The sequence below is a fragment of the Harpegnathos saltator genome, unplaced genomic scaffold (genome assembly GCF_003227715.2).
Source record: "Harpegnathos saltator strain DR-91 unplaced genomic scaffold, Hsal_v8.6 scaffold8, whole genome shotgun sequence".
Taxonomy (NCBI): Eukaryota; Metazoa; Arthropoda; class Insecta; order Hymenoptera; family Formicidae; genus Harpegnathos; species Harpegnathos saltator.
The window spans coordinates 2,338,863-2,364,764 of record NW_020230648.1 but is presented as its reverse complement, the minus strand read 5'-3'; the positions used below and the strand labels follow the sequence as shown (position 1 = coordinate 2,364,764).

The 25,902-nt window shown below is 45.4% G+C and overlaps 4 protein-coding genes across 9 annotated transcripts; 1 reads left to right on the top strand and 3 right to left on the bottom strand.

Annotated features, from left to right (window-relative positions):
• Positions 1–5,540: 5,540 nt before the first annotated feature.
• Positions 5,541–9,625, bottom strand: LOC105187372 (zinc finger and BTB domain-containing protein 49-like). 3 transcript variants are annotated; one of them, XM_011148140.3, is made up of 4 exons: positions 9,382–9,625; positions 7,618–7,971; positions 6,352–7,204; positions 5,541–6,220 (listed from the first exon to the last, which is right to left on the bottom strand). In XM_011148140.3, exons 2-4 carry the CDS (start codon positions 7,942–7,944, stop codon positions 6,114–6,116), a joined length of 1,287 nt encoding a protein of 428 aa, XP_011146442.1. In that variant the 5' UTR covers positions 7,945–7,971; positions 9,382–9,625; the 3' UTR covers positions 5,541–6,113. The 3 variants fall into 3 exon arrangements, with proteins under 3 accessions (XP_011146442.1, XP_011146443.1, XP_011146444.1); XM_011148141.3 differs by lacking the exon at positions 9,382–9,625 and adding an exon at positions 8,323–8,473; XM_011148142.3 differs by lacking the exon at positions 9,382–9,625 and adding an exon at positions 8,037–8,164.
• LOC112590395 (uncharacterized) lies at positions 8,315–9,903 on the top strand (the record flags this gene model as incomplete). Its single annotated transcript, XM_025306709.1, has 3 exons — positions 8,315–8,385; positions 8,475–8,780; positions 9,834–9,903. Coding segments are annotated over 3 exons (447 nt in total), but the record flags the coding sequence as incomplete, so codon positions are not given.
• Positions 9,904–11,709: 1,806 nt separating this feature from the next.
• On the bottom strand, positions 11,710–17,847 carry LOC105187370 (zinc finger protein 384-like). 4 transcript variants are annotated; one of them, XM_011148134.3, is made up of 3 exons: positions 17,206–17,847; positions 13,293–13,765; positions 11,710–13,186 (listed from the first exon to the last, which is right to left on the bottom strand). In XM_011148134.3, the coding sequence occupies exons 2-3, from the start codon at positions 13,748–13,750 to the stop codon at positions 11,902–11,904; spliced, it is 1,743 nt and encodes a 580-aa protein (XP_011146436.1). In that variant the 5' UTR covers positions 13,751–13,765; positions 17,206–17,847; the 3' UTR covers positions 11,710–11,901. The 4 variants fall into 4 exon arrangements, with proteins under 4 accessions (XP_011146436.1, XP_011146439.1, XP_011146437.1 ...); XM_011148137.3 differs by lacking the exon at positions 17,206–17,847 and adding an exon at positions 15,088–15,299; XM_011148135.3 differs by lacking the exon at positions 17,206–17,847 and adding an exon at positions 15,100–15,299.
• A 1,185-nt stretch (positions 17,848–19,032) lies between these two features.
• On the bottom strand, positions 19,033–20,787 carry LOC105187369 (uncharacterized). Its single transcript, XM_011148133.3, has 2 exons — positions 20,348–20,787; positions 19,033–20,207 (listed from the first exon to the last, which is right to left on the bottom strand). The coding sequence occupies exons 1-2, from the start codon at positions 20,401–20,403 to the stop codon at positions 19,865–19,867; spliced, it is 399 nt and encodes a 132-aa protein (XP_011146435.1). The 5' UTR covers positions 20,404–20,787; the 3' UTR covers positions 19,033–19,864.
• Positions 20,788–25,902: the final 5,115 nt, after the last annotated feature.

The window sequence follows — 25,902 nt, the reverse complement described above, 5'->3', positions numbered from 1 at the left end:
CAAACCTCGCGTAGGGGGTGTCCTTGCTATTCTTTTCAGAATCTGTTTACTTTTTAGCATATCGCGTAGACTCATTAATTTAGTAAGGCGAAAGATTTATTTGCCAAACGTAGACGCCTCGCGTAGAGACCTTTGCTAATCATCTCGGAATCGACAATTTTATTATAACCTCATCAACTTGGAAAGGCGAGGAAGATTCAAGTGCCAAAACTTATGTATATAAAAACGAACGTACTGACAATTCGTTCTGATGCTTCTGAGTAGCATTCAAAGTTTAAATTGGCGGTTATTGTTTATCACATACGGTGAATACAAATTACGTTCATTTTGTTGAACTTCTTTTGTCGACAACTTTTTAACAAACAACGAGCGTTGCCTGAAACCTTTCGCACGTTACTCAGGGTGATGACCTTGACGATCTTGATATGTCGAGACCAAAGTCATTGGAGGTGCATCCCCTGTACTGCGTAATTACCGTGGTTTGATACAAAGAATTAGAAGTTTCGACACACTGCATAGAAAAATATGGTTCTTCATTCAGCCGTTCCTGCTCTCTCCTGAGGGACTCGCGCGCACTCGCGAGTCGCACGTCGAGGTCTCGTGTACTCTTTTTTTTTTTTTTAGATTTTTGTTCTCCGCTACCCTCGTCGAGTAACCGTTTTCACGTTTCCGATGACTAACTTAGAAGAAAAAAAAATCGCCCTCACGCACACACACACACGCTGTCCACTCTTCTCAACGGCACACACATTCGATGCCCGGAACAAACGAATCGACTGAAGAAGAAAGTATTAAAATCATCCGTTTGACGGAGAAGTAGGAAAGAAAGAAAGAAAGAGAAGGAGAGAGACAACGGAAAAATGCGTCATATTGCGTACGGTTGTCTTCGTTTCGAGCAACGATTACAGAGAACCAAGAGAAACAGAGATCTTACAACACTCAAAGGCGGTATATACGCATCATAAAGCGACGAACAATGTCAAGTACAATTGTATGAGAGAACGCAAGGGATATCGAAATACGTTTACGCATATCTTGATGATGTGTCGTCGAAATGAAAATCGTTACCAACTCGAGAAGTCGCTCTCTTTTTTTCTCTCTCTCTCTCTCTCTCTCTCTCTCTCTCTCTCTCTCTCTCTCTCACGGCTTTCCGGGGTTTCGCATAAGAACTATTAAGCGCGTCGCAAGAGAATCTCGGATCTTGTTTTTTCTCCGTTTATATGTTATTATTTATCGCTAATCCTCTTACTATTTTATCATTATTGTTATTAATATTATTATATTTTTTTTCGGTATTACTAATAATTATTATATTATTATTGTTTTTGTTGTTATCCATATTACTATTATGATTATTGTTGTTATTATTATTATTATTAATTATCATTATTATTATAGTACATCTTCTATAAAATCCATATTCATAATTAACCGCATTCTCTTCTAATCGAGATGAAGGAGAATCAAGTCCAACCGATATCTCCAATTTGATCGAAACTGAACGAGCGCGCCCAACCGCAGATATTTTTCTACGTACAAGTGTGTAACGACCTCTTTCGCTCCCCCCCCTCCCCACCCTTCCTCCTCCTCCTCCTCCTCCTCCCGGTCAACCCTGATTTCTTTTTCTCGCGACATTCGAAGTCGGTAAGTTCGCCAAGTGGCACACTCCAATTGAATCTCTCGAAAGCAAGGCGTTTAAGAACCGACGAATAATATATTGGAAATGTTGGTCGAATGCGACGTCGTACGCGTGACGAATTCTATGATTTCCTTAATCTCCCGAGTCTCAGTCTTTCCTCGTTCTGCCGGAGAAAAAGGGAAGAGTTCATCGGAAACATCCTGCGCGGGCAGGAGAGGTACGTTACATTGTGTTAAGAGAGAAAAAAAAAGAAAAAAAAACAACGGAAGGAAAAGTCTATCGAGATCCGTTCCGCGTGAATCCCCGACGATCGCACGCAAAAGGACGAAAAATCGACAAAACCGACGGCTGCTCGAACAACGCGGAGGCGGACAAAGTATACACGCTGTTCCGAAAACAGAGAGGCACGACGCGCCGTTTTTCTCTCTCTTTCTCTTCCCCCCCTCCCTCTTTTTTTCTCTCTTTTTAGATCTTAGATCTCACGACGGTGAATTCTATATGGGTGCGGAAAATCCAGCGCAATACAAAGGCACCGGAAAAGTATTTCCCTTCTTTAGAAACGCATCAACTATTATTCCTCCTTCGTCACTACAGGAACGTTACTACAACTATATAGCTCGACGAGACGGTCGGTTGTACAGCTACGGAAGGATCAACTGTCCGCCTCGTCGAGGGTGGAAATAGGTTCTTTTTAGCTACCCTTCAAAATAGACCTTCTTGAGCCACTCATTTTGTTTGAACAGTCGAAGACGTATGTCGAACTTTGGAAATATCTGCTCTTTTTCTCCCCTCCTCCCCCGTTTTCTCCCTCTTGCCATCTCTCTTTCTCTCTCTCTCCCTCTCTCTCTCCCTCTCCCTCTCTCTCTCTCTCTCTCTCTCTCTCTCTCTCTCTCTCTCTCTCTCTCTCTTTTGTAAATCGTAAAGCTATTCCTCATTACATCTTTGCATAGTCCACTTACCACTGTAAAAAACAAATTACTTTCCTCAAAAGATTTATATATCGCTCGCGCGTTTGCTCTCGCTTGCTCATGAAGGTGCATGAGAATTCGCGCACTTTCTCACCCACAATTGCAGACTCTTCTTGGCTCTCGTGTTAATTTCTCTGTGACGAAAGTGTCACTTTACGAAATCTCTCGGACCGTCAAGCTTCGACGACTTATTATCTGAGCCTCTTGGGAATCAGAAGAGTACTCGAAGCATCTTCGTTCAGTGCGTCCAAAGATGTCTGCTGTCGCTTGAAATCTTGAAGAGAAAACAAGCCTGGGCCTCTCTCTCTCTCTCTCTCTCTTTCTCTCTCTCTCTGTCATCTGCATATCGAGGAAAAAGTGCGCAGCATCCGATGCACCCTGATGTACAACGCTCTTCTTTGCTTCTCTTCCTCTCTGCTTACGATACAATTATATTTTGTGTACAAACTTACTCGCTAACGTACAATCTAAGACATACTCTCTGCCTTGATGGTTACAAGTACATGGCAATGAATCTTCAATACAATTCGATCTCTTACACACGACTTTTAGTACGTATGTGTATATATATATACATATGTGTGTGTGTGTATATATATATATACCATGTATATGCAATAATTTTAGCATATCATTATACTTGAGGTCTGACGAAACCTGAATCTTCTGTGTTACTTGCCGAGACGTCTTACGCTAGAGACACGATGCGACGGGAGGTAAATGGCGAGAGACAAACACATCCAGACGGAAGAAGAATGCCAATTGTGCAACGATTATCTTGAAAATCGCATGAACGAATGCGAGCTCAGCTGCGCGCGATTTTAATCGGGAATGTAAAATGTGTGTGACACAACGGTGCGTTTCTTTCTTTCTGCCCGATCGACTCGATTTATGTGTGCAAATTAAAAATCTAACGAAAATTAAGTCACGAGATGTCGTAACGTCGATTATCAGCAAGCGACAAAAAAATCTCAACGAACGGATATACACAATTGCGAGCCGAGCGCCTACTTCTGCAACGCAGAAGGTCCCATCATATCTCTAACATCCTACGTCGCAGTATATGTATGTTTATACAATACATACAGACATGTTCGACGTCATTTTTACGATAATATTTATACGGATATATATGTATATATATTAAAAGATAAATAATAATTACGATAACAATAATGATAAATGAAACATAAGTAGATCGCTCGTTGATCAAAGAGTCACATGTAAGAATGCTCGCCGCAGACTTTTGAGCCAGCCATGCGCACACAAACGGCGGAACGACGAGTAATACAAAATCACAGAATCGTCAAAGTTTGCCTCTTGAAACCATTTTTTATTTGATTCATATTCACCGCCCTCTCAGCTGTGTGATGTCTCAAACATGTCGCGCGAGTGCTCCTACATGTGACTTAATAATAATAACATATAATAATAATAATAATGATAATAATAATGACACTAATGACGATAAACTGAAAAAGTGATAATCGTTATTTAGCGACGACGATGAGAGTAATAATAATAGAAAAAATATATAGTCATTTTTATGTATACGACGTTGACTTATAAAACATCTGTGTAAATGTATGGCAAGAAAAGGAAAAAAGTGAGTCGAAAAAGTAGCTTTAAAAACGATGGCACGGACATTAATACTAAAAATGAAGCCAGAGTTTGTATGTAAACTTAAAGGCAGTCTGACGATTACAGCAGATATATCTTCTCTGTTCGGAAACAATCACAGTCTGTGAAGATTTGCGATGCGTGGATAAATATAAACGTTAAAAACTAGCTAGAGGAAAACCATAGTATACTCCGAAGTGTATCTACGAGATAGAACTTACTTATTATAATCAGTACTCAACGTGTATAACGAATACAAGACCAACGAAAATTATGTATAAAAACAATGTATATATAAAAAAAAAGAAAAAAAAAAGATAATGTAAAAATTACAAAGACTAATTAAGCTTCCAAAATGTTCGGTACGATAAGTATCGCAAAGGAAAGTGACGACGGATTCGCCAGAGTTCACCTGGGCGAATACGCTCGTACACGTATATAGTGTCTCATACATACACATACGTATGAGAAATATGTATATATATAAAAATATATACAATAAGTAAAGAATTTCGAATTATATCGTAAAATATAAAATACTGTCAACTTTATATATAAAAGGAACAAAAAGTTTTAATGAAACGAAATAAAATTTTTTCACCGACTGTGCGAAATACTGCTACGCTTTTGTCGCTTTTCTTTTTTCTTCCTTCCGCGTCGGGAGGGGGGGCATAGTCCTATCTAAAAATTGTACGATAAATATACATTGTCCTTTAGATGCGCGCTAAAATTCTCAAGTAAGCAAGTGTCCGTTTTCGGAAAAGAAACGAGAAACGACGACTCCTAATCGGTGGGTTGACTCGTCTACGTTCGTATCTATTAGGAATACCGCTATGCACAAATTTCTATTCCCTTTACATTATTTGCACTTACACTCGTCATATCGTCCAACTAGGAATATAAAAACAAATTACAACCACCGCGGAAATGATGAGAATTAACGCTTCAACGCGACGATGCGGGAATCAATAAAGAGTAAAAAAAAGAAAAAAAAAGAAAAGTAAAAAAGAAAAAAGAAAAAGAAAACGAAGAGAAACGAGTATCATCATTTTCTCTTTCTCTCATTCTCTCACTCTCTCCCTTCCTTTCTCTCTATCTCTATCTCTATCTCTCTCTCTCTCTCTCTCTCTCTTTCTCTCTCTCTCTCTCATCGATCAGCTTAGTTTCTACTACATTAACACCGATCTTTCATAAAAATATCTTTTTCTTCATCGTACACGACGTGTATGGCAAGAATCTTTGACTTACAGTCAAACTTCTATTCTAGAATTTCCGTGGAAAATTAGTATTCTCTCCCACATGTGTACTTTTTGTTTGTGCTATAAGGAGCGTACAGCTTCTATGTCTCTGCTTGATTCTTTACGCGCATTACGTGTAACTCTGTCTGCGGAAAGTATATACTGGCATAGAATGAAAGTCGCGCGAATGGGACGATTGTAACGAGAACTCGTCGGATGCAACAGTGAAGACGGTCGAAAAAGGAATGGCATGGCTCACCGTAGTGAGTTGACGAGACAAGACATAGGAAGCTTCATCCGGAGCACACACGACGCACATACAATGCGAATACGTTTTATATAAAAGTCACTAGATCCGAATGAGATGAGTCAGTCGTAGCTACCTATCGACAACGACAACGACGATCGGTTAGCGTGTTGGTGTTACCTCTTCGCCGAGGTCCTCTCCTCGTCTCAGAAATCTTTAACATGTCCCAAAAAGCTAAGCTCGTGCGACTGATAGTGACTGGGTGTAGCGAGCGGCGTGACGGTCGACTGATGCGCCACGTTGACTGCCGTTAAATGATGATGGTGTAACGAATGATGAGAAGTATGCGTGTGAAGAATATTGTTCGGATGGGGAACCTGGAAGTTCCCTGGTGGCGGGGCTCAGGACAGGAGAGGACCTGGATGCCCACCCGGAAGAACGGACGACGCCGACACGGTTGTCGTTTGCATACTCGAGACGTTATTCTGCTGCTGATTCTGCTGCGTACCTGCGGACACACAGTGAGAAGCGGGATTGGTAGGATCACACGGCCGCTGAAGGAGAAGGCCGCTGAAGAGGACCTATCGCAAACTTACGTTAATCGTGTCGCGATATCAAATCATGTCGCAGATTTCTTACCAGCGTTCTGACTCAGTTCCGCCTTCACTCTTCTCGCGATGTGACTTCTGGTGTGCTTCCGCAAATGATCCTTCCGATAGAAGCCCTTACCGCACTCCGTGCACACATGCCGCTTCTCGCCGGAATGTATTACAAAGTGCAACGTCAGCTGCTCCTTTCTCTTAAAAGCCTTCAAGCAGACGGTGCAAACGTAAGGCCGCTCAGGATTGTGGCTCTGTTTGTGACGCGTGAGGTGGTCTTTCCGCTTTAAGCCGGCACCGCATATGTCACAAACGAATCTTCTCTCCAGGGTATGGCCCAACAGGTGCTGCTCCAGCAGTTCCCGCTCCGGATACGCCATGTGACACTCTGGGCAGCAGTACAACGTCGAGCCGTCCAACGCCGTGGTCAGGCGAATCTCGCCGGGCTTCGGACGTGGCTTCTTCTCCTTCGGCGTCTTCTTCTTTTTCTTTTTCTTATTGTTCGGCGACATCATTATATTGGGCGTCGTTGTGGTGGCCACGGCCACCGAGGTCGTCTGCGCCATTTCGGACTCCTTCTTGATACTTTCGGCGGAATATTTGAGAAAGTGGTGTAAACTCAACGGTAAAGTGCTGGCTGGCAAATGACTGAGATAGTCAGCTACGGTGGATCCGGGAGTGGCGAGCGATTGCCATGTAGCGGGCATAGTAGCCGGCGTCTGGGTGTGAGCGTGCTGCTGATGGTGCTGGTGCATCGTGTAATCCTGTTGAGCACCGTTTGTGGCAGTTGTCTCACCGTTGCGTTGCTGCTCCTCCGCTTTCTTCTCCTTGTTCTTGTCCTTGTCTTGAAGGAGATTGCAAACATCTTGTTGATTTATCGTTTCCGTGGATTGCTGCGACAGAAGAACAGGTGGTGCATTATATCCTTTCTCTCTCTTTTCTGGTAATCGAGTAGTCAGATACATGTCTGGTACTGCCTGTTGGCAGTATCGCTTTGTTTCAGTACAGTCTACATCAATATACATGTATCGGGGAAGTTGTGCAAGGTAAGAATCATCTTGCGGTTTCTCTAGGACGTTGAAAACGACAATGACTACAAAATGTATCCAAAGTTATGCCGGAAATGGTTTATGGACAATAACTAAAAATAATCCATAACCAAGTACGAGTAAACCTTGCTGTGAGAGAGAGAGAGAGAGAGAAAGAGGGAGAGAGAGAGAGAAAGAGGGAGAGAGAGAGAGAAAGAGGGAGAGAGAGAGAGAAAGAGGGAGAGAGAGAGAGTAGCTGGCATGAAGAACTGTCTTACCTGATGATACGAACGCTTCTCCTGCATTCCAGGCGAGTTGGTGGGCCGTTGTTGAACAGATTGGGCCTGAGAGTACGGCACGTTTGGATAATGGTGAACATTACTGTTGGGATAGCTGGCTTTATTGTTCATCATCACTTGCGACTGTGCGGATTGTACGGCGTTGTTCTCAGGACGGTACTTTCCCATCACCGGCACTCCGATCGGAGGCTGGTTGGGAAAATGATTGGCGTAGCGCGCACCCGCACCGCTGGAACTGTCGGTCGCGAATTGATGGATACTCGGTATGGTAGTTGGGAAGTGGCCTCCAAACGGCGAGAAATTCATTGCAGACTGTCAGTAGAACTCATATACCTGCGGGTGAAGAAAACAAACGTTCGTTTTCAGCGGAGATTCAAGTTCGGTCTCGCGGGACTTACTCGCGAGGTTACTTCGGCAGATATACGTTCCGCGCGACAAGGACAACGAACGCACGCCGACGACGACGAGCGACTACTGATCGGTCGGTCCTGCCGACTTTTACGAGCGAGTCGAGCGAGCGAGGCTCGATTGAAAAACGACACCGTCGCCGTCGTCGTCGGCGTCGTCGGCGATGCGACGGCGGCATCTTGCCTCGACCAGGAGCCGACACGATGCTCGCTACGACGCGACTACGTCGAGCCGCGCCGACGACGTCGCGTAGACCGCGAGAGAGTATTTACTCACAACGATGTCCCTCTCCCCATGTTTCCACGCCGTAGCGGATCCTTTCCTCGGAGGGGGATCCCCGTAACACACGAGAGTGCGAGTGCGGGGGCAGATTTTTCTCGCGCACTCGGCAGGACAGCAGAGAGAGATACGCACTCGGAGAGAGGGAGACAGACAGAGACAGAAAGAGAGAGAGAAAGAGCGAGCGAGCGAGAAAGAGAGAGAGAGAGACAGAAGCGCGCCGGTAGTGGACAGACACGCACCACGCACGCATGCACGCACACTCTCGCGAGCAGCGTCTGTCACACAATGAGTACGCGCGACTGGATACACAGAAGATACGCTTCCTTTGTAGCGCCGCTCACACGTCGCCGTCGACGTTTGACACTCGCTCGAGCCCGACGACCGCTCGTCGCCGGCGGCCCCACGCGGCCAAGGACGCGCCACGGACACGGGGAAAGAGAGAGAAAGAGACAGAGGGAGAGTGAGAGAGAGAGAGACAGAGAGACGCGACTTGCAGCCCCTTCTATGATATTCACGCGGCCACGACACGATATGTGTGTGTGTCTCTCTCTCTCTCTCCGGTCTCGAGAGACGTGCTGAGAAAGTACGGCGGAAAAAAGGACGAATAAAAAAAACGCTCGGCCGAGAGACGAAGACAGAGAGGTACGCGACGGCGGTGCGCGACGCGCGGAGGGGAGGCCGATTGCCGAAGGGGGACGGGGCGGGGCAGGGGGTGTACGACGCCAAGGGACGCAAACGCCACCCTTCTTTCCTCTCCCCCCACCGAGAGCGCGCGCCCCGTCTCCGATACTTAGTCGATACCGCGGCGCGCGGAGCCGTATCTCTCCGCACTCGGGCGAACTCTCGCCGCCGACGGAGAGAGAGAAGAAAATGGCCGTGCGTGTGTGTTTCGTACGGTCTCTCGCGCGCACCGCGTCGCGCCGCGCTCCCGAGGTTGACGCGCGCGCGAGCGAACGAGCGAGTGAGCGGGCGACCTCGTCGTCGTCGTCGTCGCCGCCGCCGCCGCCGTCGTCGTCGTCGTCGTCGTCGTCGTCGTCGGCGCTCGTTACTTACCACTCGGTAACTCGCAACCCGCGCTCCAGCTCGCCTGGATTGTTTTCTCGCGCAGCCGACCGTCACCGGGAGGAATCCCCCGTTGTTCGTATATCGTTGACACCTGTCCCTCAAGCCGGCGTCCCCATCCCACCCATCCGCCCTCTACTGTGCCAGCCTCTTAACTATTTTTTCTCTCTCCCGGGTCTCCCGACTCCCGACGCAGCGCGCCGCACCGCGCCGCGCCGCCCGTCACGTCGCGCCACCCCGCGACGCCCCGCTCTGCTCCCCGCGCGCCGAAAATGCCCGAATCGCCCGTCGGATTTTTCATTCCGAATTCTTCCCGCCCGACCGGCCGGCCGCGACATCCGACTCGACATCCCCGTCCGCCGACGTGAGAGAGAGAGAGAGAGAAAGAGAGAGAATGTAGTTTTGTATTAAATGTATTTATTTTAGTTTTTTTTTTCCTGCAGTATTAATGTAAGTAACAATGAAAATGACTTACGTACTAGTCGTCTAACTACGATAATTATAGTACTATAGTATTATGATAATAAAATAATAATATTTCTTGTACAATTATACCCATTGCCTTTAATTGCGATACTGTAAGAATTTCCTGTTGTATACACATATGCCTTTTTATCAAGGAGCCATTTTTTTTTGTCAGATGAATCACGATCGGTCGATTTGGTTGATTATCGTGTTTTTTCGTTACTCAGCGCTCCTCCCGCGTTACATACACGGTGATAGATATGCACGCACCCCCCCTCCCCCTCTCAATCGTCATTTCATCTCATGAACCAACCGAATGAAAAAAAAAATCTCTCGACTGACCTCGCTGGATCGTGAAATAATTACCATATTCGTGGACTTTTTTTTTGTTTTTAATTTTAATAGTTTACGATTTAGATATAACGTAAATGCACAGATTTCCATACATAGTACATTTCCATTTGTTTATATTTAAAAAGATCATGATTCTCTCTCGCCGGTTGTGTATGTCTAACATGTTATACCGAAGCGAGCGGGTTATGCCGCGTCACGTGACAAGCGTGGCAGTAAACGTGTTAAACGCGGTACTCTTGCTTCTTTCCGGTGTGTGTGTGTGTGTGTGTGTGTGTGTGTGTGATTATCCCACGATCTTATGTCCTTCAACAAATGTCCGATAGAATTCGTTTGATGAGCTTCGCCGCTCGAACCAAACCACCGATTACTTTGGTGTCTTCGAAAGGAGCACAGGGTGTTTCCGTAGTAGGTGGCCAAATCTCAGGGAGATGTTCTATGTCCATGGAATCCAATCGCGCGCAATCGCGCGTTACTTATCACGTTGTTGTTTCGTCGAATGTCAGTTTTGCGACAACCCCAATTGTCCCCTCTCTCTCTCTCTCTCTCTCTCTCTCTCTCTCTCTCTCTCTCTCTCTCTCTCTCTCTCTCTCTCTCTCTCTCCACTCTCTTGCAACAACAAACAGAATATGCATCCGGCTCTGACCATCTATCGCTGAACCACCCTGCATTAAAAACGTTGCACAATGATTGAAATCATAGATTCAAAGATTCAAGAAGCATGCGTCGATATAATCTTAAAAAAAAAAAAAGAAAAAAAAAGAAGATCCTTAAGACACTGAACATGATGATTCACCGATGAATTTTCTCATTTGGGTCACAATCGTGTGTTGTACAAGAGAAATAAATAATATATTCACCCTGCGCTAGTACTCATTACGACAAAATGTTCTACCCTCGTCAGGGGGTGAAAAGCCGCGCCCCGTATTTACAACTCTCCCCTTGTCCTGTTTTTTTTTCCTTTTCCATAGTTCCCCGTTATCTTTCCTTTCCTTTCTTCCTCGTTTTACGTATTTTACTATAGTAGAAGCGAATTATTTTCAGCCCAAAACTCGATTCCCTCCTCACCTCCGGGCGAATCCAGTCCGCGCTTTCAAAAATATATTTTTGTATTTATATTTATATATATATATATATATTTATATAAACTTTTTCATTTATGTCTAACTTGCGTCATGGAACTGGATTAGCGACGAAAACGTTATGTCCGAGGCGAGCGGATGATGCTGTCGCTTCTTTTTCCACGTACGCTACAACGTGTACGTCAAAGAGAAACTCGTATTATGTATACGAACGAATTTCATCGGTACAGCTCAGAGTGCGCTTTTACGAAGTAATTATCAAACACGCGAGTGTCGCGAGCTGTGTTTCTTTCACTAAGAAAATTTCACAAGCCGACACGGCGCGCATGTGAACGCGCAGGTTCGAAAATTCCTACCGGCTTGCGAATCGACGAATAAGGGACGACGTGTTTACTTCATCAAAAAGGAACGGAGGGCGTTTTTCAAACGGAGAGACTTTGCAGAATCATCAACCGGGCAATAATGATGATGAACCAAGTTTGCGTTAACATCAATTTGCCTATTGCATGAGAACAACTCAATCAACGAGTACACCATGTTTTGCACGACCTCTAGCTTGTTGATGATTGAAACGAAAGTACCGCCCGAGCTGATTCGGGGCGGTATGCTGTTGCTAATGCTGTTGCTGTTGCGACTGCTGCTGCTGTTGCTGCTGCTGCTGCTGTTGTTGCTGCTGCTGCTGCTGCTGCTGTTGATGATGAAGCATAGTCATAGCTCCGGTTTCGGCGGCTGTAGGCAGCACCACAGTGGACTGCTCGCTGACGGAGATCTGGTGAATCTGCGCTTGAGATCCTTGTCCCACTTGTATCTGGATTTGCTGCAACTCGGGCACCGACGACTGTTGTTGCAATTGCTCCACTTGCTGCTGTTGGTCCGCCTGTTGATTCTGCGTGGTGTCGTTCGTGTTCAACGGATCCTCCTTGGCGCGCTTGGCGAGATGCGATCTCGCGTGCTTCCTCAGGTGATCTTTGCGGTAAAACGCTTTCCCGCATTCGGTGCAGACCTCGGTTTTTTGTCCAGAATGTATGACGAAATGAAGATTCAAGTGTTCTTTCCGCTTGAAACCCTTCATGCAAACGGAACAGATGAAGGGTCTGTCGGGATTGTGGCCCAACTTGTGCCGCTCCAGATGCTCCTTCCGCTTAAGACCAGCGCCGCAGATGTCGCAGATGAATCGCCTCTCGATTTTATGTCCAATCAAATGCTGCTCCAGACTCTCCTTCTCCGGGTACGCCATGTTGCATTGAGGACAACAAAACAGAGTCGTACCATCAAGAGCCGTGACTATGCTCACCTGTCCTGGTTTTGGTTTCTTCGGCTTTGGAGGTTTCTTCTTATACTTCTTCTTCCGTTTCGGCTTCGTTCCCGGCTCTTGCTCTTCCACAACATCAGGAATGATCGCAGTTTCGCCCCCAGCAACTGTAATCTGTACCGCCTGCTCCCCCGAGGTTGCACCGCCAGAAGTGTCTAAACCGTCCGCCCCGAGCGGACTAGATTCAATAGTAGCTTCTCGTTTTATAGTCTCCGCGGAGAACTTGAGAAAATGTTGCAAACTAATGGGCAAGGTACTGGTAGGCAGTCGAGACAGATAGTCCGCGACTTGAGCAGAACCCGCAGCGAGACTCTGCCAGCTAGCGGGCATGGAGGTAATGAATTCTTCTCCGCTCTGATTACCTTGACTCTTGACGCTACCTCGTTTAATCAGGGCTACCGGTGTCGTGCCTTCCTTCACGTCCTCCTTGGACTCCTCTATGCTCTCTCGCAGTATCAAATCTTGCGGAATCTGAGCGACCACGGTTAAGCCCTCAGGTGCTCCTGGCAGTTGCACAGTTTGTTGGATAGTCTGCTGGGAAGTAGTTGTCACAGCAGTAGACGTACTCTGTGTCGTTTGATCGGACCTGCAAAGATGGACGAAAGCGATCAAGTGAGTGTAGCAACTTGGATGAAAATATCAATTGTATCGTGCATACGCAAAACCTTTGAATAAACACGTCGGGTTCTTACGTTTGCGTAGTCGCTACGGTGTTTTGCGGTTGTACTTGAATTTGAACTCCATCCGCACCCTGCTGACTGTAGGCAACGGTGAGAACGGTAGCTGCCCCTTGCGGGAACTGTCCCAGCGATATCGGCGCCAAATGATACTTGGGTTGATCACCGCTGTTTCCACTCTGCGATACGCTGGGGTTGACGACTTGTATCTGAACCGTCTGCTGTTGCTGCGTGCCATCTTTCCCCGGCACGGTGATGGGCAGCGTGATGATCTGCTGTTGCTGATTGTTGCCACTCTGAGCGACAGCAAAGCCATTTGGGTCTACTGGCCTCAAGTAGTGGACTCCACCTTCACCACCGGATAACACCCCGACAACTTGTCCTCCAGTAGTGAGATTTTGTGCGAATTTCGCCGTAGCAAACTGATGAACAGTGCCCGGTGTCGTGAACCCGGTGAATGGTGTGAAATTCATCTTGCACCGTCAAACCTGCAAGACAAAGAGATTGGTAGTCGCTGCATCCACACCAAGTTTCAGAATTAAATTGTTTCCCAAGCATGACACAAAAATTTCCAGTGACTATGCAGTTCTCTCGAGGCCACACTACCAAGGTGCAAGTCAAAGCTGGAGATGTAACATGGATTTCGTCACAGGAATGCTACTCGACACAAAAAGGAGTGAACAAAAAGTTTCTCGCTCTCTCTTTCTCCCTCAGTACCATTAAAAGAACGGATAAGACCGAGTTGCCAATCCGGAAGCCCAAGAAGTCACCCTAACGAGCCATTTCAAGTACATACAGGTAGACATCTTTGCACTTCTCAACTTTACGTTTCATCGCGTTCATACTGCACGTTTCAGTTCCGCGCCACAAAGTCGTCGTCCACTCCGTTGCGATGCCGTCTGCACAACACAAGAGCCAGACCATGTCTATACCTTGAGCTATATCGGACCTAACCTAGGCCACCCTGATCTAACATAACCTAACTTTCCCTCCCGCCCTCTCCACACGTGTTTTTCGCGAGAGCAACAAAATGAAAATTCTTCACGTCGTTTTTAGCGAGTGTCGGACGAGGCGAGCAACGTGCTCTTGACTCGCGCGGAGCCTTGGTGATACCATTCCGCAAGGGTGGGGTGAGGGCTCCCCCACTTCACCCCCTTCTCCCTACCTGAAAGGGATCCGGGAGCAGGGAGGATAGTCGTCAAAGTGGCCCAGGATCCCACCCCACTCCACGGCGGCGGCGATGGTGCCCCTACGGGCGCCGTAAGGGGTAGGAGCGCGATGAGGGTAGGGGGGGAGGTCCATAGGTGGGAACCTACCGCGAAATAGAGCTCGAGAATCCGCTCCTCTTTCTCCCGCGCTACCTCGACGCGGCGTGTACCGCGAGAATGGAACGAGAAAGAAGGCGAGCGCTGGAAAGGGTAGGGGAACACCAAGAAAGAAGGGAGTCAAACTCGGCACACCGGCAATCCCCGGGGAAGGGGAACGCGAAAACGTCGGGGGCGAAAGCACCCGCGTCGTGGCAGGCGGGTAGACACCGCGCCAGACGAATTGGGACAATGATGATGACGATAACGACGCGCGCGCGACCGAGAGACAGCGCGAGTCGGACGCGTTCCCCGCCCTTGTGCGAGGATCGATGTGTGAGAGCGCGAGCGGGAGAACGGGGGGAAGAGAGAGAGAGAGAAAGAGAGAGAGAGAGTGAGTGAGTGTGAGAGAGAGAGAGAAAGAACGCGGGCGCAAAAGTGAGACAGAGGCAGAGAGTGACAGAGGTAGACAGAGAGAAAGAGAAGACAAAGAGAGGTTAAGATACCGTGCGTCTTACGGGTGTCAAGGGTGCTCGTTCTGCCGTACGAGGCACGATGCCGTTTCCCTACGTAGGGCAACGGGTTCCGCGACACGCGCGCTCGTCTCCCTAAGCTTCACTCGCCGGCACCACGCGACGTGTTTTTCGTCGTACGCGGAATGGCGTACACGACTGATCGGTCAACTCCGCTGTCGGTCGTACTGCCGCTGATCGTGCTGCTCTCGCAAGACGCGCATGTCGTAATGGCGCACCGATTCTCTCCTAAGGTTAGCCTCGACTAAGTCTATCCTTCTCCCACGTGACGCCGCGGCATCTTATTCGCTCGTTCGCTCGCACGTTCGCTCATTCGCTCACTCGCGCTTATTCACTCACTCACTCTCTCACGCACGCACGTATACGCACATTCGCACGCTCTCGCTCGCTTGCTCTCTCTCTCTCTCTTCATCTCACTCGCTCTCTCGCTCGCTCGACTGCACGGCCGCGCCCTCTTTCTCTCTTCCGCTCGGCCGTACTACACACGCGCGACACGTCTCTCGATCTTCCGCGTGTGCACGCTCGCGAATTTTTCATCAAATCCGTCTCGCGCGTTTCCCTCGCGCACACAATCGCGCGCGCGAGGAGAAGCGCGTGCCGCCGCTTTCGATGTCACTGCGCGCGCGGGACGCCGCACGCTCGACGGATCGGCGGCGCGGTGGCTGGCTTCTTGTGCAATGTCGCGTGCATGTCGGGGCCGCTCGCTTCCGCTTCGCGCTGCTAACCCACGCTTTTCGTTGTTCGCGATTCAATAGCATCGCGCTCGAGCCTTCGGGAGAAAGCGAGCGGCCGAGGCGGAAACGCGTCGCTTTCCCCTCGCCCCTCGTCGAGCTCGTCCTCGACGACGACGACGATGACGACGACGAGCGGCCGGCCGACCGTTGTCGTCGTCATCACGTCGTTACGCACAAAGCGTAGGTCGCGCGCGGCCGCCATGATGGAAAAAATCGTCCACGTAGGTGAGACGAGAGAAAACTGCGCGACTTGGCCGATTCTTTTGATCTCGCCCTCCCTTGACTGTCTCTCCCGCTCGGCGCATCGTGGAAACCCCTTCTAACGTGCACGCGGGTATGTTCCGCACACATCGTTTCTCTCTCTCTCTCTCTCTTTCTCTCTCTCTCTATCTCTCCTCTCCTCTCTCTCTCTCTCTGGCTCTCCCTCTACTTTATCCCCCTCGTCTTCTCGCTGGCTGCCGCGTCGCTGGCCGTGAAGCGCGAGCGCCGTGTGCACACGGCCAGGACCGGGAGGACGGAAGTAGGAAAAAGATCGACAACGGCGGCACGCGGCGAAAGACGCATCAGCTGACAGAGAGCAGGGCAGAGGCGAAACGACGGAGGCACACGGGCAGGGCTGTTGTTTACACCCCCACCTCGATGGGTTAGAGGCAGCGAGATGCCACGGAGGGGCCTCCGAGACCTCGACGAACACCCACCACCACGCAATTTCCAACCCCACCAGCCTCTCAACCACTGTCCGCACCTCCAACCACCCCACCAAAGCCAGCTCGAGCCAAGCCGTGAGCCACGACGAGGGCCCCGCGACGATTTTAGTGTCTTGGGGTGGGTGCTCTCTGTGGCCACAGTTTCGCGGTTTCTCGTGCATGGTCTCGTCGTCGTCGAGAGTTGGGAGTGAGAAGCAGCGCGAGCCGTGACGGCACCTTCGCCTCGGCGTCGTCGGCTGGAGCTACTACTACTACTACTACTACTGCTACTACTACTACTACTACTACTACAACACTACTACTACTATTACTACGGCAGCAGTGCGATCGGGATAACAAAAATAAAGGCTCAGCCAGAGGGGAAGAGGGAGCGAGAGAGCGATATATAAAGAGAGAGATAGAAAGAGATAGAGAGAGAGAGAGAGAGAGAGGGAGACACAGACATTGAAGGAAGATACGCATATGGTTGTTGCACGCATCAAAATTGCACACCGTACGATATGCATGCATCTACACACACACACACACACACACACACACATACGCACGCATACGTACACGCGTAACACGAAGAGAGAGCGTGGCTCAGCCGCCGAGAGTACGCGAGAATGCCACGTTATTCGGCGTCGACGGTGTGCCGTTCTACTTACTTGTACGTACGATCGACAGGTGAGACGACGACGACGAACAGGTCAAGAAGCGGCAGCTGCGATCGCGCTCCCCCGTGCGTGCTCGGCTCAGCGTACCGCTGCTACTGTCGCCGCCTTCGTTCTTCTGGTAGCTTCGCTTAGTACGGAAATCGTCCGTCTGGCCCGCGTCGTCGTTCCCAATCCTCAGCGCGGCGGCAGCAACGACTTTCTCATTTCTACGTGCACGACGCTGCTGTGCTGACCGATGTACCCGCCGCGTCTGTCGCCGTCGGTGCATACGTCATACGTGCTGGCGTATGTGGACGAAAGAGAGAAAGAGAGACGCGCGCGCGTTTCCTCTAACGGAAACTCCAAGAGAGCTCGAGAGTGACTCCGCGATAAATTCGCGCTCGTACACCGCCGTCCGTCCTCTTTCTTTCTCGCTCGTTCGCTCTCTCTCTCTCACTCGCTCGCTCGCTCGCTCGCTCGTTTTGCGTACGTATATGTACGTCCGTGCGTGCGTGTCGCGGTCTCGCTCCCTCTTTCGCTCGCGCGCGCAGTGAGTTCTCGTTCAACAGAGGGACGCGCACTGTGTGTTTCCGGGTTTTACGACGGCCGACTGCGCGATCGAATGTAGTAACTCGTTTCTTCTCGGTCGGTAGGTAGGCAAGCGTGGATCTCGCCCAAGCCGGCCAATGAAATGGATTCGAGCTAACGGTACATAACCGCCCGACAGACACCACGGTGGCCACGCGTTGACTCCGCGAGCCTGAACGCCGCTCTCCTGGAAAGTCCAACGGAGTCGCGCCGTCGCGCACCGTTTCACCGTGCGCCGCGTCGCTTGCTTGCTTGCTCGCTCGCTCTCTCTCTCTCTCTTTCTCTCTCTCTCTCTCTCTCTCTCGGCTCCTCCGGCTAACGTCACAGCCGCATCCTCGTCTCGCGATCGCTCCTTTCGATCGAGACTGCGTTCGGCTCGTCGCGAAACGCGTCGCTATTAATATTCTATCGACCGATCATCAACTATGGCGGCGATTACACGTGTGGGGCGCAAGTGTGTTGAAAACGTGTGTGAGAGAGAGAGAGAGGGAGAAAGAGGCAGGGAGGGGAAGAGAAACGGAGGAACGAGCGAGCGCCAACGGATCAAGGATGTGGCGCGTGCGCGCGATCGTCGATTAAACGGCTCACGAGAGACGATGCTGTTGCCTCGTCCGCGGATCGCGCGCGCGATGCAACCGTGGAAACTTTCGCACCGAACTATCCCGCACGATTCAGCTAGAGATAAACAACTGTCCGTCTCCCTCCAAGCCACGGTTACTCCTACGCGACACACACGACTGTGAGAGGACGTCGACTTACACGCACCTAGCGGATACTAGAACGAGGTTAAGTGAGACGACGTCAACCGACGGCCCGCCATCTTTTCCGGTTCGGATGCGCGCGCTTTTATGAAACGCGGCGGAGCGCGCAGTTTCTTCGTCGCTCCCACTTTCGTAAGGTCTCTGTGGTGCGATTCTGTAACTCGTTATTGGAGTTAACGACACTTTCGTTATCGTTGCGCAGCTTTTGTATACCGTAGAAAAGCTGCGCAACGATAACGAAAGTGTCGTTAACTCCAATAACGAGTTACAGAATCGCACCACTGAGCCCTTATTCTCGAAAATTTGTGAAAAATATCGTATATAATGTCTCATCAATGAGACAATTTAATTGGTTGAGAATCGTGATATCTAATAACATTCATGAAATATCGTATGCGATATTTTTTTTCCTCGTTCTCGAAAATTTGTGAAAAATATCGATACGATATACGACATCAACAGGGCGATTCAATTGGCTGAAAATCAAGACATTCATGAAATATTGTATGCAATATTTTTCAAGAATATGGACCCTGTTCTTACTAAAAGAATTTCTGAATTACTGCGGCAAGTTGGGGTATTAGGGAAAATATATCTGTTAACATCTTCAATTTACTGCGCTAATTCAGAAGTTCTTTGAATAAGTACAAATATACTTTAAATTTAAGTGCAGAAAATAAGAGTTTTTTGTCTGGATCATTATTGTCAAATCGATAGAAACGATTCCATATGGTGATGGAGGAAGATATATGATATATTCCACCCGAAAATATTAAAATATTCAAAGACTGATGGCTCTCTTACTTCTATGGCGTCCACAAAAATATACACACTTTGTACAAACTATATTTTATAACTTCTATTTGCTTTATTTCATTATCTTTATATTTCATACATGCAACTTAAGATTTAAGGATCCCAAGTGTCATACGCTTGATTCGTTAAAAGTGTAGCGCAACGAAGCATCGAGAATTTAAATAAATTACTGATAAATTAGTTCTACAAATAGTTCTACAACTATACATTTCACACAATTGCGGAAGTTACTCATACTTTCCCATATACATAAAATTTTATGTGCCGCATATGATATAAATGATCACCTAAAGGCTGTGTGCAACAAGTATTCATCAGCACCACCTTTTTATAAAACAAGTTTAGTACATAGATAGCTAGTACCCCTTTATTATAATCTGTATAATCAATGTGAATGATTGAAGACTGTCAAAATATGTCACATAGAAAAATGGCAAAAAGAGACATGTTTGTCGAATGTTAAGTGGATGCTTTGCAAACATGATGATCGGTAACATGTACTTTCACTAGTAGGGATTTAACCTCCTTTGCATACGTTCCATATATAAGGAGAAGAGTAACTTGTTACTCTCGTAATAAAAAGGATTCGACATGGCATCTAAGTCTGGTCTGTACTCAGTCGTGAAACTGCTTTGGCTGGAGCTACAGGTGTCCCTGGACGGTGAGTTTTGAGAAACCTCTGAGCAACTCGGGGACGGCACGAAATTTTCACTCCCCCAATCGTCAGTCTCCATTCGTTCCATCGCTCTCTCTCGCAGACCAGACAAGCCATTGATGTGAAGATTGTTGATTCGTTTGCTCAACGGCATAAACTCGCTGGATTCCTCTTCCACGTTGCGACCCCTTTTTCTAAACAATCCGTACGTAGGAAAAACAATAGAATCATCACAACTGTGGATAATGCGCGTCACGACGCGTGCCGTACGGGCCTTTACGTACTTTTCTTCGTAAGGTTATGTCATCTTATAAATATGTAAACAAAGACTAACCTGTTGGCTGATGTCATTGTCATGTTCACTGATCTTCCTCGATTAATGTTGGTCATAAAGAGGATACTTCTCGATTAACACATTATCGCCACAATCTTTATTGAAACGGAGAAATCAACCATTCGCGTCAAGATGAGTCGGACTCGATGCATATCAAACGATCACTACGGAATGGCAATAGATAGCTTTGCTCAACGAAGCTAGACCTTCAATCCGCGGATTTGTCGAAACTCGAGATGATGACAAAACGCAATCTAAACTGGAAAATCTTTCCCGGAAATTCCTTAATATGTTATTAAATTTGTTTCTTAGCTGCGTCGAAAGATCGAAAGCATAGAACTCTATTTATGCTGGAATTGGCTGAACCGTCGAGCTGAACCGTTCGAGCAGTAGAAATATTATGGTGCATGTTCCACCGTACGTACCTGCGCATGCGTGAGTTGCATTGGCAACTCGTGTTTCAATGGGTGCTAAACAAACTTGTGTTTTGAACTTTATAAATTTCTTACAAATTATTTTGTAAGATTTATTATTATTTTGTAATTATCTTAATTTATCACTGCATTAAGCATTATATAGAAAATAAAAATGTAAAAAAGTAATAATGAAAATAATACTTAAGCATCAATTGAAAATAATACTTAAGCATCAATTGAAAATAATAATGTATGAATTAAGCATTATTGTATTATGCATTAATAAGCATATTAATGTATGAATTAAGAATTATGTATTATTGATATTATGCATTATAAAGAAGACAAGTATACACATTAATATTATAAAAACTATGATAGAAAATAAATATTAAATAAAACATATATTTATTTTATAAAATATATTTTTGTATTTCGAATTCCATGTGACTGTACCCTTTCAGAAAATAACAGAAAAATATCACAATATTTTAAATTATTCAGACAATAGTATTCGTGTAACGTAAAACGTGCAAAATTATGTATAAAAAAACGAAATAACCTTTTAAATATCGTTAATTTCCTCGAGTAATTAACACTCGTAATGTACAAATATGTAAAAATAACGTGTGTGATTGAAAAATCTTGATGGGTGTGTTCACAAAATACAATAGTCATGTAATTGTTGCAAAAATATATATTCGCTGAACGCATTTGTCATAACGAATTCGGTCGCTTGCATTAGTTAACATTAATTTATATTTATCATTTAATACATGTACCAAGTAATAAATTTCTATTAATATTGATGATTTATATACAAACAATGGTGTATTGATCTGATACAATATATGCATGAAGAAGACAAATCGTACCAATTGGATATCGTCGTTTATATATTAAGGCTCACATTCTGAACTCTCATCACTAAAAGTAACTGCTAAAAGTAACTAAAAGTGGCTTATAGCCAATCAAGACTTATAAGCCACTTTTATAGTCACTTTTAACGATAAAAGAGTTCAGAATATGAACCTGAGAGGTTTGTTTTCTATTGCTGAATTAACTGCACTAACTTGCACTTATTCTCTTTTTCTCTCCCTTTCACTAACTCCTAGATGTATATCTATTTCTTTTTATGTTCCCTGAGTGTACACTAGTTCAGCGATAAAAAACAGCGATAAAAAACAACCTAAGATTATGTATAGAGCCTGTTCTGAAACCGGCTTTGGAAATTTTGGTTTTAGTTCTAAGAGGCCTTCTACAATAAACAATTAGTCATAAGCTATAAACAAATTGACCAATCACAATTGATTATTTCAAAAATAATCAACTGTGGTTGGTCGATTTGGTTACAACTTATGACTAATAACTTATTGTAGAAGGCCCATAAAACTTATGAAGGAAATAGGGGCGGTGGTTACTGTACAGCACTGTACAGCAACTGCTTCCCCTATACCCCTTCCAGCGGGACTGTGCGAGAGAGAACGAACAGTAAAAACAGTGTATCCTTTTCTACGTGAGCCCACTCCTCGAACACGCAGTCCAGGGCTGCGTTCCGATATTCACTGCCAGTACTGAAAATCTATAATATATGTGACATAAAGTATATATTAGGTGTAGTAAAAAGAAATCCATTATTTTTGCATGAAATTGAAGGCTTTAATTACCATAGTTAGAATGATCCGATTTAGGTCAAATATGCGCCGTTTTGTTCGACAACTTGTTGCCATTTTGAAGGTAATTTCATTATGCCTCTCTCATAAAAGCCCTCGTTCCTATTGGCAAAAATTTGAGACAGTCAATTTTCACAAGCCTCTCTTGAAGCGAATTTTTCACCAGCAAAATTGTTCGCCATAGACAGGAACAGATGGTAATCACTTGGTGCTAGGTCCGGACTATAAGGTGGATGCATAAGAACCTCCCAACCAAGCTCCCGGAGCTTCTGGTGAGTCACTATCGATGTGTATGGCCTGGCGTTGTCCTGATGGAACACAATTCCTCTCCTATTGGCCAAAGCTGGCCACTTCTGGGCGATTGCTTCCTTCAGACGGTCCAATTGTTGACAGTACAGTTCCGAGTTAAGAGTTTTGCCGTAGGGGAGCAGCTCATAGTAGATAATTCCTTGCTAATCCCACCAAACACACAGCAAAACCTTCCTGGCCGTAAATCCTGGCTTGGCCACCGTTTCCGCCGGCTCACCGCGATTCGACTACGACCGTTTTCGCTTAACGTTGTCGTAAGTGATCCACTTTTCATCGCCAGTGACCAACCGCTTCAGAAATGGGTCGATTTTGTTGCGATTCAGCAGCGATTCGCAGATGGAAATTCGGTCCATGAGGTCTTTTTTCGTTAACTCGTGTGGCGCCCATACATCGAGCTTCTTTTTGTATCCAGCCTTATTCAAATGGTTTCAAACGGCTTTTTGTGCAATCTTTAGCTCTTGGGCAATCGAAACAGTGCTTACATGACGGTCGGACTCGACAATGTCCATGATTTTATCGATATTTTCGACAATTGGCCTTCCAGTGCGTGGTGCATCTTTGACATCGAAATTACCGGAACAGAATCGACGAAACCAAAATTGCGCGTGATTGGCTGTTACAGTATCAGGACCATAAACACTATTCACCTTTTCAGCCGTCTGGCTTGCGTTTTCGCCTTTATTGGAGAAAAACTGTAAAATATAGCGTATTTTCTCTTTGCTAGTGTCCATCTTTGACGCGCGCTCAAACAAAACTGAGTCAACTAATTACAAAACTGTTAGAAAAGTTTTTTTAGTACGAAATCTCATCTTTCTAACGCCATCTGGTGGAACCCGATCGGACTTATACAACGCGAGATACAGATAACTACTAAAGCCATCTATTGGAAAAATAATGGATTTCTTTTTACTACACCTGATATTTTCAATACTGACAGTGAATATCGGAACGCAGCCTAGATATACTATGGCTGCGTTTCAAAATTCACTGCCAACGCTGAAAAGTTATAGTTTGCGTGATACAAACTATATATTTTCAGTACTGGCAGTGAATTTTGGAACACGGCCCATGTCTATGGCTAAAACCAACGTTTCCGGAACCGATTGCGAAAAAGACCTATAGTCACGGAGTAAGAAGTAAGTAAGCAGTAACAAGTAACAAATAAGTAACAAACGTAAGCGGTAAGAAATAAACCAATCACAATCGATTATGACAAGAATAATCAACCGTGGTTGGTCCATTTCTTACTGTTCACGCTTACTTCTTACCGCTATTGTAAACGGCCCTTTAAGCTAGGTCTACAATGGGTGGTATTAGGCTTTAAGCCGTAAGAAATTGACGAATCACAACTGATTATTCTTCTTATATTCGATTATGGTTGGTCAATTTCTTACGGCTTAAAGCTTGCCATACTTATTCTAGATGCAACCTTAAGCCCATTCTATATTAATTGCAAATTGTTCGTAAGCAAATTGACCAATCACAGTCGACTGTTCTCCTTGGATCGAAGAAGTATCAACTATGCTTGGTCAATTTACTTGCGACTTGTGGTTAATGCAGAAAGGCCCGAATGGCCAAAATGAGTTTTATGCATTATATGAAAATTTATGCTCAGAGGATCTATTTTGTAAGTTTGTAACGTATACGTTATAGCTATTACGTATGCGTTAAAAAGACATAACGGATGTATTTCTTATTCATAGAAATAATGAATGTAGCACGAACATGATATTACCAAACGATAATATTATCAGCAGTGGCTGCGTTCAATAGAACAAAATGATCAGTGAGTGCTTAGTGATTATTGTCTTTGATTGGAGCATTCTTTTAGATTCTTCATAGACCCAGAAGTATTTACCAATCAGGAGCGAGATTCAGTGGAAAATCTAGTAATGTTGTCCAACTGTTGAGTCTGCTGAATGCAGCCATTGCTCTCTTGAACTAGATGTCGATTTAATATAGATTGGACACAAAGTTAATGATTGGTTAGATCTAGTAATTTACTAAAGTAAAGCTTTGCACCAGTTAGTTGTGTCCAATCGTGTTATGTCGAATTGGACAATCCCCTCTGTTCTTTTGTTGTATGGTAAAAATAATTTCGACAAGCGAAAATAATATTTTTAATGCATTTCGGAATACAGCCACCAGGTACGACTCAACGGTGGGTCAGGACTTTTTATTCTCAAGTAGTATACTTCATAGCGGGTCGAACGACATTTTTTATTATTTATTTTTCAGGAGCATTATATATTCCCTAAAAGGAATAGAGTGGACTTCTGTATTTATTTATTGTAAACAGATCGAGGGGCAAGAGATTTCAAGACAAATTAAATTGCGATATAAACATTGTTTAATTTTCTTTTCAATATCTTATTTATTCTTCCTCGCAGCGCTATTTCTAATAAAAGTACTTGAAGATCTGAAAACATATTTAATACACATACTTTTTATACATATTTAATACATTTACTTTTTTATCCTCTTTTACTCTTTCCACCTAATTAAACAGAACGAGATAAAAACTGTTTATCGCTGAAATATTGCTGCTCGAAATGTGTTTGACATTTTAATCCCATCTATTTGCGAATGCTTTACGAACTCGTTTCAGAATTAAAACAATTGATGACACAATAATTTGTATAAAATAATAGCAATTGTTTAATGATGTGTTACATCACGTAAGTCTGAAAAATTTTTTAGAAAAAGCTTTGTCACTCAGATTTCTAGAATCATTTGCACGCTGCGACTAAATCATGCAATACGATTATTATATGTTTATATCTACTCATATTTAGATAATTGTATATATATATATATATATATATATATACACATGCAAGAAGCCCATTCATTAATATATACATGTACTTTATTTATTTGAAATGTAATTGAAACAATCTGGAACATTATATATTGTTTTACATCTCTTCATATATAACAACTCGATCCTGTAAGGACAACCACTTATGCACAATTCATGCACGGGTGTGCATATAAATTTGAGGAAAACTCTCGAATGTCGACATGTCCACCGTTATGAAAGAGTTGAGGACCCATGGAATAATAATCGGAAGAACAATTTAACATTCAAGGAATATAAGGCGCGTCTCGCTGATCAGATTTCATTTAGTTCACCCAACTGTCGTCAGATTTGCAC

Bases quoted from the DNA above. Each gene is read 5' to 3' on its own strand.
- LOC105187370 (XM_011148134.3), bottom strand. From the start codon at position 13,750: ATGAATTTCACACCATTCACCGGGTTCACGACACCGGGCACTGTTCAT. The intron at 13,187-13,292 runs GTAAGAACCCGA...CCATCTTTGCAG, and splicing joins ACCGTAGCGACTACGCAAAC to GTCCGATCAAACGACACAGA.
- LOC105187369 (XM_011148133.3), bottom strand. From the start codon at position 20,403: ATGACCAACATTAATCGAGGAAGATCAGTGAACATGACAATGACATCA. The intron at 20,208-20,347 runs GTTAGTCTTTGT...CGGATTGTTTAG, and splicing joins ACAATGACATCAGCCAACAG to AAAAAGGGGTCGCAACGTGG.
- LOC105187372 (XM_011148140.3), bottom strand. From the start codon at position 7,944: ATGAATTTCTCGCCGTTTGGAGGCCACTTCCCAACTACCATACCGAGT. The intron at 7,205-7,617 runs GTAAGACAGTTC...CTTCTGTCGCAG, and splicing joins AGAAGCGTTCGTATCATCAG to CAATCCACGGAAACGATAAA. The intron at 6,221-6,351 runs GTAAGAAATCTG...GTGTGTCCGCAG, and splicing joins GGAACTGAGTCAGAACGCTG to GTACGCAGCAGAATCAGCAG.